Below are 16197 nucleotides of genomic sequence, written 5' to 3'. Positions count from 1 at the left end.
CTTATCTTTTTCGCTGTTCTCCAGAAATACAACACCAATCGTTCACAGTTTGCGCTTCTGTTTAACTATGGCCTGATAATTATAAATGCAAACGTATGCAGTGCATTGACCTTCTGAGGATTTATCTCGTAAGTAACCGGCCATGACCAGTTCTCCTGCAGCAGCACTGATGGTCCCATCGGTGGTCTCTCACCTGCCAGGGCCAGCAGGACGACGGCCAGGACTCGACCCAGCTCCCGCAGGACCCGCCGGGCCGTGGCCCGAAACCGCGTCACCAGCAGGGCGGCGCGGGCTGCCGGGGACGGGCCTCCCTCTGGCTCTCCGGCGGACGACTCGCCTTCCTCCTCTTCGTCTTCCTCGTCCTCCTCCTCGTCCTCTTCATCCTCATCTTCCTGAAAGGGATTTTATCACGACTGAAGGCTCGTTCTAAATTGTCAAACTGCCTGGTTCACATGGAGGAGTTTGACCCGTCCAAATAGTTTGCGGATTTGTGAAACGAACCCCCACCAGTTCACATCAGAACGTTAGAGACATATAGTGTCCCATAATGACTACTAGCATGCAGTTGCATTGAAATGTATTCATTCTCTTGAGTGATGACTGTGTAGTACACCATTCTTCCAGCAGAGGGAGACAAACTGGCAAGCGAGGCAGTTTAATAAAATCCAATTATAGATATTATTTTTTTTTAATTATTTGAAATATTTCAGGACAACCGGCCTACTGGCTTCACCCCGGAACATGCATGATGTAGGGCACCGTGCCCTGCCCTGTCTCTATGAGGGCCACTGCAGGGCAACAGCCGTGACCGTGGAACAGACCCACGGCGTCCCGGACCCGCGTCCCGTCGGCTCCTCACAAAATCACCAGCCATCCTCGGCTGAGAAACACGTCACATGTTCGCAGCTTCAGGCTTCTCCGCAGCGCATGCGTCTGCAGTGGAGACTGACCCATTTACACAGATCACAAGACCGTTTACCGCTCTGGCAAAGATCAGCGGATTGCCACGTGCGCATCGTGGGCAGAGATTGGGGGGGAGGGGGCGGGGGTGGGGCTGGGGTGGCATGGTTCCCCAGTGCCTGAAAGGGGGCTTCCAGCCTGTGATTGCAAACCCCCCCCCAGCCCCCCCAGTTCATTATCGCAAATCTGCACCCCCACCCTCAACTCCCCCAACGATCACAATCTGAAACCCCCTGCCCACCCCCTGTGCTTACAAGTCAAACTCTACACCGCTTCACCGCTACGCCTGGCAGGGTCTGCCCAGTCAGCAAAAAGACTGGGCTGTTCCATTCTGTTCCGATTCGAGCGGCCGCTAAAGCTCGTACCAGCTTTGCGCGGCCACTGGGGCGCTGCGCAGTCGCTGAAAGGGAAAACCTCAGATAGTGTCACGCTGCGCGGGGGCCGTGTCATCACATTCCTTCAGCTTCAGCTTCAGCTTCAGCTTCGGCTTCAGCCGAGACGGGACGCTTTTAGATCGATCCAGGCACCCTGTGACACTCTACCCCGCTCTGCTCCTGACCCCTAACCCTCAGTACATTAACCTCTTTTTTTACTGACAGACCTTAATCCAGGGTCTCTCACTCCAAATCAGGCACGGTACCGGCAGCACAGGAAATGCCCTGGCGTGCCAATGAAAAGTGGAACGATACAGCACCCTTCTTTCATATATTCAGTTTATTCAGACAGACAGATAGCAGAGAGGATAACATATAGAGAAGGGGCCAGAGCTGAGAAAGCACAAAGGCAGAGGGAATGAACGAATGAATGAATGAATGAATTAATTAATTTATATAGCACTTTTCTGAACACGCAAAGTGCTTTACGGTGATGAGTGGGAACTCGCTTCACCCACCACCAATCGTGAATCGAACTCAAGCCTATGTGGGAGGGGACTCCCGTACGGAGCAATTCTGCCTCCCGATAGACTGGGCCACATGTCTCACCAATTAAATTGCAATTTTCTGTTTAATTTAATTAGAGATAGGCGTTCACTCAGCACACTGAAGGACAAACAGCAGCAGCCACTTGTTGCCAGGGGAACGAAAGCCACAGGCGGAGCCTAAGTCAGATTGACAGGGTTTTGTCAGGCTGTTAGAAGTGGGAGACAGAACCACGTTAAACTGCAGACAAAGTATTTCTTAGCAAGCGTTTTAGTCTTGTAATGAGACTTAGAATATTATTTATTTCTCTCAAGTAGAAAATATTAGCTTGTCAATTTTTGCTAAACAAGTGAATGTGTCTTACTACACTGGCAAATTTCTAAAGGGTAAAACCGTCTCACTTCATTGGAAATCTTTTTGTCTTATTTTGGGAAAAAAAAAATTTAAAACACTTAAGTTAAGATTGACTTTTTAGACTTTTTTTTCTACTAGAGTAGAACACAAGAGGACCTTCTGAGACAAGCACATCTATAACATAACCTGTCAGCTGAGGACAAGGAAAAACGAGAGGGAGAGCAAGGCCAGTGAAAACAGTGTCTGTATCACACAAACGCGGCAAAACGGCCAAAGAAACCAGCGTAACCCTGCAGACGCTCACCGCACGAAATGGGGTACATTTCCAGCGTAGAAAGAAATCTCTCAAAAGATATTAAAGGATTTTCCACCTCCAGTAAAAAAATCACAAAACGAGACCAAAAGAGTGCCCGTAAAAAAAAAAAGGCTGTGACTGTGACACGAACTTCCAAAACAGCGCTTTGCGTCTGTGACATTCTCTCAGATCTCACTGACTGAGAGGCTGGGCCATTAGAGCACGTTACACAGTAAAAGCGAACGGCAGCACAGGACTGGGAGTGAGGCTTTTACGGGCCCTGTTCATGGGTCTGTGTGAGTCCAGGCCGTTAAAAAAAGGCACTGAGGTGGCGGGCCCCGGGGGGAGGGGCATGATGACGTCCGACCGGCCACGTGCTGAGGAACGTCGTCCCGACGACGCGCGCGCGACTCGTCCAGGAGATCGACCCAGATCGAAGCGGCCGTTTGCACACGGTCGACCTGTTGACCTCATTCCCTTTAATCGTTACCCCGGCACGCGCGCCGCCACCGCGGTTGGGCGGGGCACGCCCTCGGGCGTTCCGGAACCCGCAGAGATCAACAACAAAAAAAAAAAAATTACATCACACAGGCTACTCGGCTTTATTTGCCCACACACACACACACACACACGAGCGGTTTCATAAACAAGGATGAGCGAGTGGAACTTTGGCGTGAAACTGCCGGTGCCCTAAACTACCGCCGGGGCGGACGTTACCGCGATCGTTACTTTCTCCCGCCACAATAAAAAATAAATAAATAAAAAATACAACATCTGCATACGTTAACGATCGGCGCTTTTAAGGGCAACGCGGTGGACTGAAGCACCGGCGTGTGGTGAGAGCACCAGTAAAAACACGGACGAGTTATCAGCACCGGAGAACGAGCAGGAGGAGGAGGAGGAGTCTGCCCTGACTGGCTCTTATAAAGGGAGCCGGAGAGCTCTCTCTCCTCTAGCTGTATTAGTGGAGAGCAGCAGTGTTGGCCTGGGGGGTCAACAAGACCAGCACATTCTTTCACACCAGCCAGCCAACCTCCTGTGAGATGGAATTTATCATCATGTCCCACCCATCGGGGGGAGAATGGGGGGGGGCACTTCTCCACCATGTTTTTCTTTAACTATCAAGCTTTCCCAAAACTTGTTACTGGTATAGTTTCTCAACGACTATAAACCTTCTTTCAGTCAATAAAAGTGTATGTTTGAACATTCGGGCTAATACCGAGCATTCAGCTGTGTTTTAAAAAAAATATTTTTTTTTACTGCCTCCGAGAACTGGCCTACCAAGTGCAGCATCCCTCGCGACGGATCGCCATATTGCCATGGTTACCCACGACCTGGTCGCCCGGAATCACATCGCTCGCGCGGAGAGGACGACGCGGGGTGTGGCGGGACGAATCACGGCCGGAGCTGCATGGACACGTACCGGAGCTGCTGGGGAGGCAGGGGTGCTGGAGAGACTGGGGCAAAGGCCTACAGACCGCTCTACAGACACAGACTGGGGCAAAGGTCTACAGACCGCTCTACAGACACAGACTGGGGCAAAGGTCTACAGACCGCTCTACAGACCCACACTGAGGCAGTATAAGCACAGCCGCTTACAGACTCACACTGAGTGAAGCAGAGGTACAGACCGCACTACAGACCCACACTGAGGGCTGTAGAGATGCAGGGGCTCTACAGACAAAACATCTCTTCTGAAAACAAATTTTACAATCAAATAAAAAACACACACACACACACAAACTCCTCAGCATCTTCAGAAGAATACCTGGCAATGGAATCCCTCACTATGTTCAAGTGACTCCAGCCCCTGACCCAGTACCAAAAGCTCTCTCTCAGAGGCGTGATGAAATCTGGGGTAAAATGCTCTGCAGGGGCTAGAAAGCACTTGCTTCCGTCTCCATGGCAGAATAATGACTCACTCCGGGAGCAGCAGAATTCACCACAGCGCGATGTCATGACATCACCCTCGTGCCCTCTGTCAGCGCCTAGCATGCGCTAGCTAGGAACGCTCTGTGCAATCCTGCGCGAGGATGTCTCTGCTTGTCCACGCGCAGCCGCGCCCAGACGGCGGGAATTACCGCCAGCTCCGCCATTGGCTCATTCATGGCGGGTATCGCCCAGGCCCTGCTGGCACCTCATCCACCTCCTGCTGTCCCTGCACCACAGCCTCCTCCTGCTGTCCCTGCACCACAGCCTCCTCCTGCTGCCCCTGCACCACAGCCACCTCCTGCTGCCCCTGCACCACAGCCTCCTCCTGCTGTCCCTGCACCTCCTGCTGTCCCTGCACCACAGCCTCCTCCTGCTGTCCCTGCACCTCCTGCTGTCCCTGCACCACAGCCTCCTCCTGCTGTCCCTGCACCACAGCCTCCTCCTGCTGTCCCTGCACCACAGCCACCTCCTGCTGTCCCTGCACCTCAGCCACCTCCTGCTGTCCCTGCACCACAGCCACCTCCTGCTGTCCCTGCACCACAGCCACCTCCTGCTGTCCCTGCACCACAGCCACCTCCTGCTGTCCCTGCACCACAGCCACCTCCTGCTGTCCCTGCACCACAGCCACCTCCTGCTGTCCCTGCACCACAGCCACCTCCTGCTGTCCCTGCACCACAGCCACCTCCTGCTGTCCCTGCACCTCTGCCACCTCCTGCTGTCCCTGCACCACAGCCACCTCCTGCCATCCCTGCACCACAGCCACCTCCTCCCTGATGACTCAGGGACATAAAAAAAAACAGGAAAAAACGCTCACCAGCTATGACACAGAGGAAGCTCTGTGAGAGGGCTGTGTTTTCGCTGGGTGGGGCTCACCTCTCAAAACCCAGGCCTCCTCTTACAAAGAAACCAAAAGAGGAACAGGCCACAGCTTTTCCCCCGGTTTAGTCATCAATTCAACAACAGATTCAGGACGCTGAACTCCACTGTAGAAATTTAGACACCCATCGGCTGCATTTCAGCATTTAGCCAACCACAGGCTACATGTGACCACGTGTTTCAAACTGAAGCAAGCCATGGCAGAGTACATTAAGTCATGTGCCCGTCAGTTACAGGCTGACGTAATTAAACAAGTCCACGCCGAATCACCCTGTACTCCACAGGGAACATTTAAAAGGCAACTGAGCTTCAAAGTACAAGAAGGTGAATTAAACAAATATAAAACACAGTCGCGAGACTGCCATGCCAGATCTGAGAAGCAGCCCAAGGTGAGAGGTTTTAGCGCTGTCTGGAAAAACCTGACGTCAGTTGCTACGGTAATGGCGTTCTATCAAATGTAATCTGAAAAAGGCATTCTACTGAAATACACTCAGCGGAGAAAAGTAAATGAGCACTGAAGACTGTGGCTGTGTGTCTCCCTGAAGACCCCTGATAAGGGACTCCTTATCCAGGACGTGAGACTGTAGCTGTAAGGGTACTGGGGCAAGGGAGAATGCTTATGAGAGAACGAACCCTGGTGATTCTGATGTGTACAGCCTCAAGAGGTTGGTAAGGGGTCACTACAACAGGCACCAGTGGCACCTTCTCACCACAATCAATATTCAGGGTTCTATCCTGTAATCAGCACAAAACCAGACCCGCGACATGATACATTTCAACAGGGAAGGCAGAAAAACTACAGAAAAAAAACAGATCTTCAGCAAACGCATAAATAAATGATGAATCCGTTTCCAACAGAGGCACACTTCATTTCCTGGTGGAGCGGGCTCAGGATGAGCCAGCCCTCGTTCCCTAATTAATCCAGTAAAGGGCTGTGCCTGTCAGTGCTGACAGCAATCAGGCCCGGGTCGGTACTTGGTGAGAGAGGTTGCCAGGACGACGGAGAAGGAAGTTGTAGGACTCTCACCAGCCAATCGAGAGTTCAAGAAACAGGAGCCCAACGAGAGGGTGAGCGGGAAAGAGAGAAAGCAAGAGTGAGGGGGAACATCACAGTAAAATGACAGAGAGGGAGGGAGGGTGGAAAAGGAGGATGAATGGCAAAGTCCTTCAGCTTCAGAGGAGGAAAAAGAGATCGCGGTGACACAACACTGCAGCAACCCACCACTACAGGCACACATCATCTTACCAACAAACTGGCACAGTAGCTCATTAAAACAGAGAGACAGCCGCTGGCTTCATTTTGAAGGCTAACATCTCAAACTGAGGATCCTGAGGAGACTCAACAGGTCCATGGATGAAATTGGGTCTTTTTTTCTTTTTTTTCTTAAACGGTTCCTCTTACAAAATGGCCACCGAAGCCCATTCTCACATTTACTTTTTCATCCCCCCCCAAAAAAAATCCCAAAAAAGGCAGACTGAAAACACAGCCGTTGCGTGCATTTCTGTCCTGGCCATTCGTTTGGAGACACCAAGAGGCAATCACGGCAATTTCCAAAGAAAGCCGAACCTGATACAAATGGCTATTCCTGACAGGGAAAGGCCCTCTGCAGCCTTTGTGACTACGATGTGTGGAACAGAGTGCTCTCACAGCACTGATTTATGCGGAAAAAAGAAAAGTTACACCGCACTGCTTTATCTGAGAAAAGGCCGTATATAATGGGTCTATCTGGCAACGCAGTGAATCGCCTATTTCCTGAGCAAACGGAGACACTGTTATTACTGAGTCATACGCACAGCTGAGTGTCTGTCTGTCTGTCTGACTGTCTGATGGACTGACTGATTGACTGTCAGCCGTTTAATGACTGCGCAGTGCGACAGACAGCACAGATCTGAGTCACTCAGCGTTTTCCATTTGAAAAGAAACTCTTATTGGAAGACAACTATGAGAACACAAATGTGGATCTTAAATCTAATGTGAATTGACACATGCAAAGCCAAATTTAACAGCAGAGCGTATTTTAAGAAGGGTGAACAATCTGAGCCCACAGACTGCCCAGAGGGGGTCCCGGAATGCAGTATCTGTGTTAGGGATGATCCTGATTGGCTCGTGTCAGCGGTAGGGAGGATCCTGATTGGCTCACCTCTACACTGGAACCCAGGCCATTACGCTGGCATGGCTCACTCTCCCTCTGTCTCAGCAGCCGGTTGCCCAGCACCAAGGTGACCAATGAGATGATGAAGACGCCCACGTCAGGGGCCAGCAGCCGCACCACGCTCCAGGGCTCGTCCAGGGGCAGCCTTTAATCATGCACACGATGAACACACACACGCACACATGCATACACACACACGCATACACACACACACACGCACACACATATATACACACACACACGCACGCACACGCATACACACACACACACGCACACACACACACACGCACGCACACACGCAAACACACACACATACACACACACAGATACACACACACACGCATGCACATACACACATGCATACACACACACGATCAGTTGTGTTAATTTTTACCTCTTATCATACACCATCTCCTTCTTTCTATTTGTCTCTCTCCTCTCTCTAACACACACAGACACACACAAATCAGGTACACCAGATCACACAGTACATCTACGACTACTTTAGAAATTACACTGAATTACACCGAGTGCTGCTATTATTTACTGTGTGGATGATAAAAACCTAATGATGATGTTTTGGACAGACAGTCACCCAGCCTGTCGCCCAGCATTGCCGACATACCTTGATACTCCAACGGTCCTCGCTAAAGTCTCCCATGAGCTGCCTGTAGAACAACAACGACCGTGTTATGACCTCATCACAAGTGGCCTTTTCTGCCATATTATGACCTCATCACAAGTGGCCTTCTCTGTACTGAGCTCACTTGTGATGCCTGAAGAATCTTTCGGCATCTAGCACCACAGGCATCACTTCTATTTGCAATCCAAAGTTTTTTTTTTTTTTTAAAGAGAGCTTTGCACCATAGATGCAGAAGCCAGAGCCTTTCATAGGTTGTCATTGTATTTATTTATTTATTTTTTTTACAACCTTTTCTAAAAATGCAGTTGATGCACAGGTCACCCTCACACCATTTAAATAGAACAAGGGTTCCGCTCCCTCTGGTGACCCCTGTGCGTGGGGTCAAAGTTCACTCACAGTTGCTTCCCAGCTCTTCGTCCAGCCCCGGGACGGTGTAGAGGCAGATCTGAAAGGTCACGTGTGCCAGGAGGAAGAGCAGGCTGGTGCCGAACAGGGCCTTGGTGAAACGTCCCGTGTGGCCTGCAGCAGAGACGGACGTGAGGACAGGGCAGACAGACAGACAGATAGGACAGACAGACAGACAGACAGATAGGACAGACAGACAGACAGACGGAAGGACGGATGGACAGACAGAGAGATGGACAGAGACAGACAGACAGACAGACAGACAAGGTCAGTGGGTCACAAAGAATGGATGAGGCAGCCAGATCATCTTCTCGAAGCAAAACTGCATAGGTGGAACGTGGTGTACTGAAGACGGGACCAGAAGCTAGTTTGGTGTTTGCAGGATAGGAGTGTCCCTGTGCGACGTCCTCAGGGTCAAACCCTTTGCTCTCTAACGTTCCAGTGAGCTAGTGTCCCGAAACACCATTCAGCGTTAGTGATTCATTACTCCAGCAGTGCATTTATGAATTCACTTCAAAACTCAAACCTCCCCCATCTTCAATTTGGGATTGCAAATTTTTTCTCCTTGAGTCACTGCCAGGACAGGTCACACCTCTCGAGTAGCTAATCATTCAGTATCCTCATCCTGTATACATTACATTACATTACATTACATTACAGGCATTTGGCAGACGCTCTTATCCAGAGCGACGTACAACAAAGTGTATAACCATAACCAGGAACAAGTATGACGAAACCCCTAGAGAGAGTACGGTCCAAGTGCCGGAACAACCGCATAGTTCAACTTGGACACCTGATGGTTAAACTGATTAACATAACAACGAAGCGCAACAACGCAATCTATGGAAAAATAAAAATAAAATAAATAAAAATACAAGTAGTCGTTAAGACAGTTGATGCGCCTAAGTCACCTATGAAACAGCTGCCTAGTTACAACCCTAAGTTTAGTCATTTACAGGGGGGGAAGGGAGGGATGGGGAGAGGTGCAGCCTGAAGAGGTGGGTCTTCAGTCGTCGTTTGAAATGGGTCACAGTCTCAGCTGTTCTGTATAAACCCTGGAGGAACAACGGCAACCGTGTCCTGCCTCAGTGAACTCCCCAAGTTCACTGGGACAATTAGCCAGCAACTGATATTGCTGAGGCTCGAACCGGCGACACGGTCTCCTATGTTTGTGGAGTGCAGTCATGCACTTCAGGTCTTTAAAAAAAAAAATCACACCAGTATTACCCAGGCAGAGGTTCCTGAAAAGAACAGCCCAAACTCACTAGCATAGCACGAAGCATGCAAACACAGGCTGATCTGGGCAGGAGTTTTTGGGAGGTGCGCCTGACGGAAGCACTGGAAGTGCTGCGATGCCTAAATAACGTGTGCCTGTGAAATGCCAACCTCCCCACCCCCCGCACACCCCGTGCCCTCACCCACCCCAGGGCATGTATACTTTGGCACAACTCTCCATAAAACGGTCAGCTCCTATTGTTACCGTGAAATACAACTCCAGTAAAGCCACAGGCACAAAAGCTCTCGTTGTAGCTGTAGCACAAGGTGCTGATCCTCGTGTAACTGGGGGCTTTTGTTTTACGACAATCTGGCTAGCATGAGGAAATCAGCTGCGCAGCAAATGTGCACAGGGCTGGACTCTGCGGCAGTGTTTATCTCTGTGGAGGCCATTTTTTAAGGGGGCACTTTAAATTTTATGGGTTATTTTTTCACTTGTAAATGCAAATCAAACCGGGATACACAGCATTCCCTTAAAAGCTTTGATTACATATGCTTGGTACAAAAGTCAAACGGCGCAAATAAAATGACCTGTGGTGGTCTTTTGTGACAACAGCAAATGTAAGCAAGGAAAAAAAATATGGCCACAATTAGCTTCAACTGGAAATTCATGGATTCCTTCCACCTGAGAACACAATCAATAAGCTATTCCGATTCCGATTAATATTTTTTTGACTCCAAAAGCTCTCGTTAGGTTCAGCAGGTCTGACAACTTGGAGACCCAAGTTATTTTTCTTTCCCTTAATAGCCGAGAACACTTGAAACATAATTTCCGTGTCAGCTGTGATTGCGTTTCCAGATTTAAGGGGAAAGTGGTACCCCTGTCACGTCGATAAACGACATTCGGGGCAGCAGCACCGCCAGTGTCACGTAGAGATTAAGACCCTGTCACAAAGCCATTGGTTCTTCGGGACACGTTTCAGGACACCGATGCAATATCCAAGAGAACGGTAAACAGAATTTTAATACACATTAATTTCAGGCCCCAGAGAGGAGCTCGTGTTTATGTTTTTATGATAATGGATACATCATATCTATAAATAATTATGCAGATTGGCTGTTGTAGCCCATTTGCACTTCAAAAACCACGATTTGATAGAATTTGTCTTGTGTGAAACGAACACTATAACGAACATGTTAACGCACAACTGCACAGCATTGTATTTACGCATTTCTCAGTGACTCACATCAGATGTACTACTAGCTTTAACCTTTATATAAACACTTATGTGAGCAGGACTGGATAAGAGCATCTGCTAACGCCGCCCCCCCTCCCCCCACCATGCCCCCCACCCGACAAGGCCCCTCATCATATTTGCTCAAGTAAATATCCATTGAATAAATTATATGTAAGCTATTGTATTTAACTGTGAAGGTAACGTTTCCAACTGAACAAATACAGCGGGTACCTGTTCTCGGACTGGGGAACCCTGTGTGTGTGTGAGTGAGTGTGTGTGTGTGTGGGGGTTCCTTGTTACTGCCATCGTTTACGAGAGGCCGCAGAAGGACGCTGAGCTCGCATGAAATATTTCTGACCAAACACAGCCCTTCCTGGGCCTTGTTTGTCTTTCCAGCTCGCCTTTACACCCGACAGGCAGGAATTCCTGCCGCCGGTGACGCCCGTGAAAAGCTGCCTGTTGCTCCCCCCCTACCCCAAACCCCCCGAACAAACGTGTCGCTACTGTAAAGTCAGCGATCGTGGGGATATTACGGGATTTTCCATGAAAGGGGATCGCAGAATTGGGTTTACGAACCCCAGCTTCAACAAGTCCGCGAATCTCGTGCACCTGGCCGTCCCAACGCTCCATAGAGACCACTGCAGTGACTAGGGGTACAAATTTAGGGTTTTCATGGAAAGAAAAACATAGACCCCATGTATTAAAATTTAGCATCTCAGTTTAGCTTAACTCCACCAAATTCTCCATGCACGTACAGGAAATTGTTCGAATGGATTGGTCACGTTTGGAAAGGGCAGGTGCAGAGTTACATTCTAATTGCAAGTTAATAATGTGCACCACGTGCGCTATAAAATGCTGGGTTTGCCGGCTTGGGTCAACGGTGTTTTCTTTGTTTTTTGGAGCTCAGCAGCATGAGTTAAGTTGAGCTGGAGCCAGCGAGGTAGGGAGCTGCAGTTCAGTGGGTCATTCTGGACACTTTTCCCCCAGGTAACGGATCAAACAGATTTTCTGCTAGACCTGTGCAGATCCACAAATTCTCATCATCTCGATGACAAGAGCCACAGGGCCCTTCAAGGTAAAACAAAGGTCCCTGAAGCTGGTGCGTGAGATCTTGGGCATGAGATTCCTTAACTTTTTAAATATTTACGTTTATAGAAAATATCTGAAATGGTTGCTTGATTTACACATGCCAGTGTTCAGTGTGAGCTCAACGTGACTGGCATTCCGGTGTGGTGAGGTGTATTAGGCCACAGGTTTACCCAGAGTGCATTTAGGTAATAATAAAATCACGGAGAAAATTATACTGTATTCATGAGTTTACCTGAATATGTTTTGTCTCGGTATGTATTCTGTCATTCTTTAAATTTTAGTTTATAAATTTAAGTAGCAACACTGTGATGGCAGAACCAAGGTAAAAGAGCACATTATTACCCACAATCCCATGGGACTGCGGACATTACCTGACAGATTTTTTAAGTCTTTGGAATGAGAGACCAGACATAATTATGGCCATCTTATCAATTGCTAGCTTAACATGCCATCACCTCAACTAATTGAGTACAGAGAATTCTGGGTAAGAACTGCTGAATGGCCATACCTAGGTGTAATCCAGGAGGATTAAGGTACAGTAACTCCAGTTTCTTTTAAACAAACTGAGACCCATTACTACAAAGTTCTGTATCAATGCAAAATATAAATTTACATATAATTTGTGTAGTGGTGCAACAGAAAAGGGAGTGGGGCACTTTCTGTTAGCTAGCCATGTTTTACATTTTATGTTCCGGGAACAGGCCGTGAGAACAGAAAGAAAAGCAGCTCAGACATTCATATTAAGATTAAAACTCGGCCCTATTTAGACAGTTTTCACTGCTTCCACTTTGCTTTACGAGACTCAGATAAGGCCAGAAAGATGGTCAGTTTGGAGCTTCGTTATTTTTAAGTTCTGACCACAATAAAATCACTTTTTTTTTGCCTCCACACCACCCTGGGCGTGTACTTTGTCTATTTCTTAAGTCGTGGTCATAGTTAAACACTAGCTACGCCATTCTGTGTAAATTGGTTTGTATAGGAGGGACAGTTTCAGTGCCGAGAGCCAGAATAACCTCCTCTGGCCAGGATTTGCCGATATATATTGGATATGCATACAGAACGGTCTGACTACCTCAGTCAAAATGTGCTACCTACCGATGTTTGAAAGGGTTTCTGATTTGAAAAAGTTATTAAAAAGGATCCAATATGGGGACTGAACGTTTCAAACGTAGCCCTATGTTGATGTAACCTCAGTTGATCTCTTGCGCAGTACTCACGCCTCACACGGTGTAAAGTCGGCCACACCTAGGTCCTGCCCAACTGACATTTTTTGAATGTTTTTCATGACTGTACAGCGATTTCCTGCACAGGAATGTATCGCTCCGTTTCACCCCGATTATCTTTCTGTCCTTTCATTTCCTTTAAAATAAAAAATAAAAACAATAGCCTTATTATTTAAAAAAAAGAAGAGTCCACTGGAAAAACAGAATGTATGTGAGATAGCAACTCCTTCTTTCGAGCAGGCGATCACATTACATTACATTACATTACAGGCATTTAGCAGACGCTCTTATCCAGAGCGACGTACAACAAGTGCATTAGTTTAAGGTGCAGAGGTGCAAAAGAAACACACTAGAGTGAAGTAAAGATCGTAGTGCCAGAAGTGACCACATAGATCAGGACTCCAACCCTGTAGAGTAACCTGTTCAGCAAACAACAATCCTAATCACATTACAGATGGGCCCGCGGAGACAAAATCCCCCCCTTTTCAGTGCAACCAATCAACCAGTCATACAACAGAGGATCTAAAGAGGCTTCGGCCTTCTCACATCAAACGGCTGAGTTCCTCTAGAGCAGCCAACCCTGCTCCTGGAGATCTACCATCCAGTATGTTTTCATTTCAACCCCTATTTGGCACACCCATGACTCTACTAATTTGCAGCTCAAACAAGATCTCTAGCTGTTGAATGAGGTGTGTTTTGTTGGGGTTGGAGTGAAAACTCTAGTTTGGGTAGTGTCTCTGTTCAATAGTGTCTCTGTTTCCTTGAAATGAAAGATTTTGGGCACTCTGGGTTGTGTTTCCATCTAAAGCTCCAGTTCTTGAAGCTGTGATGCACCCCATGATCGAAAAAAAAAAAAATCATAACAGTGCCACAGTGTCACCTATGGCCCTGAGTCCAGGGGCCCCACCACACCAGAAAGTCCACCATTCGAATAATTTTCTGAGAGTCCCTCTTAGTCAGTCCCTGTGTGTACTTTTTATTTGCTTGTTGACTGTCCGCTGTCAGTCGCTGGCCTCGAGCACTAATCCCGGTCCCCAAGCCTGGCATATACGTGATGCTGTTATATTCACGCTCATTAATTTGCATTTTCCGTATCTGACAACGAGTGACGTGACTGGCTCCGTTCCAGCGAAAAACCACACGCTGCTTTTCAAACGGAGAGGATGCCGTTCTGTAATTCCGCTCCTCCAGGGGCGGGTCCCACCGTGGTGGGACAGCCACGGTGGAGGACGTCCCGCCGGCAGGGAAGGGAGGAAGAGCACTGCTAATGACAGCAGCTGTGCGAAACTATCACGAAAATTTTTTCCACTTAAACAAAATACGAATCTTGGATTATGGATTCCATGAACCCAGATTTAACAGAAACAAAATTACATGAATGACGGTATCGGGTATCTGGTTTTATTTAAGGTCTGTCCATATTAGTTTGCTGCTCAGGTGACATGGCTAGACGGACAGGCCACTACAGTTGGGGAAAGTCTATATGACCCTCGCAGAACCATTCAAAGCCAAGCCGGCGCTTATGGGGGGGGGGGGGGGGGGGGGACGACAATGCCACAAGGATAAATGTCTGGCTTTTCCAATCCGCTGAAGGCAGAACGAACATAAACGACAGAACAAAATGAAAACAAGGCCTTGCGCAATATGTAAAGCACGCCACGGGGTATTTTCCTGAGGGGAAAGAATTCCGGAACACACCACAGCTTTCTCCCCCAGGCGTGGGTCCGCTCCTGTTTCCGAGTATTCCCTCTCCCTCCTACCAGCCCCAAAAGCTTCCAATCGGACACATCTGGCCTTCCCAGGCCCCAAAAACCGCCACTAATCCATGGGGCACGGTGCGTAAGTGGTGTGTATGATTTCGACGAAAAACCGCTAAAGCCGTCCGCCATCAGGTATAGTTTTATAGGCCTTGGCCGGCTCTCCCTGTGGTTTCCTAAAAGGAATCCTGTCTGCCAGAGACCCAAATCCCGAAATAAACCTCACTAATTTTTTTTTTTTTAAACGTTCGCCCAGGAAGACCAGACACCAGGCAACTGCTGCATCCATGTATGGAGAAAAAATAAAAATAAAAATAAATAAATAAATAAATAAATTTTAAAAAATATATATATATATATATATATACAGTGGGGTCCAAAAGTCTGAGACCACATTGAGAATCTATAATATTTTCATGTAAACCTGGAAATAATCAGGAAGTTTGAGGATTCAGAAACATTTAAAAACACAAGAAGTTATTACATGTAAAATGAAGAAGAAATATTATATATAGATTATGCACTATTTCTAGGTCAGCAATCAAATTTAAGCAAATTTATACTTATACTATTATACTACTATTTATACAAATACATTGTACAAAAGGTCAGATTTCCTTGAGTTGTATCCCTTCCATTGAAGCATTCGTTCAGATGACAGGTGGATTTGATCTACTCATCAGAGGCTCGTTCAAGTAACTCAACTTGCAGCCAGTGTTCACCTGTTATAAATATGGCTGTGCCTCAAGTTTCCAGCAAATCATTGCTTACTAAGTAGCATTGTGATAGTGGGAAACATGAAAGTGTCAGAAGTCAAATTGTTATTCTAAGCAAAGAGGGGGTTTCTCAGTGTCAAATCATGGCTAGACTAAAGGTTTCTAAGAGGGCAGTGCATGGAACTCTAAAACGCTTTGCAGAAACTGGATCAGTTGTATGCAAAAAACGATCAGGAAGACCAAAAATGACCACACCATCAGAAGATCAATACATCAAGCTTAGTTACCTGAGAGATAGAAAAGCAACTTCATCACAGATACAAAATTTGCTAAATAAAGAACGCAAGACTCCAATCAGCAAAAGTACTGTCAAAAGAAGGCTGTCTTGTAGTGGTCTCAGAGGACGAGTAGCAGTTTCTAA

The 16197-nt window shown here is 47.7% G+C and overlaps 1 protein-coding gene across 3 annotated transcripts in view; it reads right to left on the bottom strand.

Moving 5' to 3' along the window:
- piezo1 (piezo type mechanosensitive ion channel component 1 (Er blood group)) overlaps positions 1 to 16197 on the bottom strand; it is an 82319-nt gene that overhangs the window by 35210 nt on the left and 30912 nt on the right. For all 3 annotated transcript variants that reach the window (XM_064337279.1, XM_064337277.1, XM_064337278.1), the window contains exons 3-6: positions 8530 to 8652; positions 8116 to 8158; positions 7479 to 7635; positions 194 to 392 (exon numbers count right to left, since the gene is read on the bottom strand). In XM_064337279.1, coding sequence (XP_064193349.1) covers positions 194 to 392; positions 7479 to 7635; positions 8116 to 8158; positions 8530 to 8652 — 522 coding nt within the window. The remainder of the gene's footprint in view (positions 1 to 193; positions 393 to 7478; positions 7636 to 8115; positions 8159 to 8529; positions 8653 to 16197) is intronic.

The sequence above is a fragment of the Anguilla rostrata genome, chromosome 5 (assembly GCF_018555375.3).
Source record: "Anguilla rostrata isolate EN2019 chromosome 5, ASM1855537v3, whole genome shotgun sequence".
In the NCBI taxonomy this organism is placed as follows: Eukaryota; Metazoa; Chordata; class Actinopteri; order Anguilliformes; family Anguillidae; genus Anguilla; species Anguilla rostrata.
This window is presented reverse-complemented; position numbering and strand designations above follow the sequence as displayed.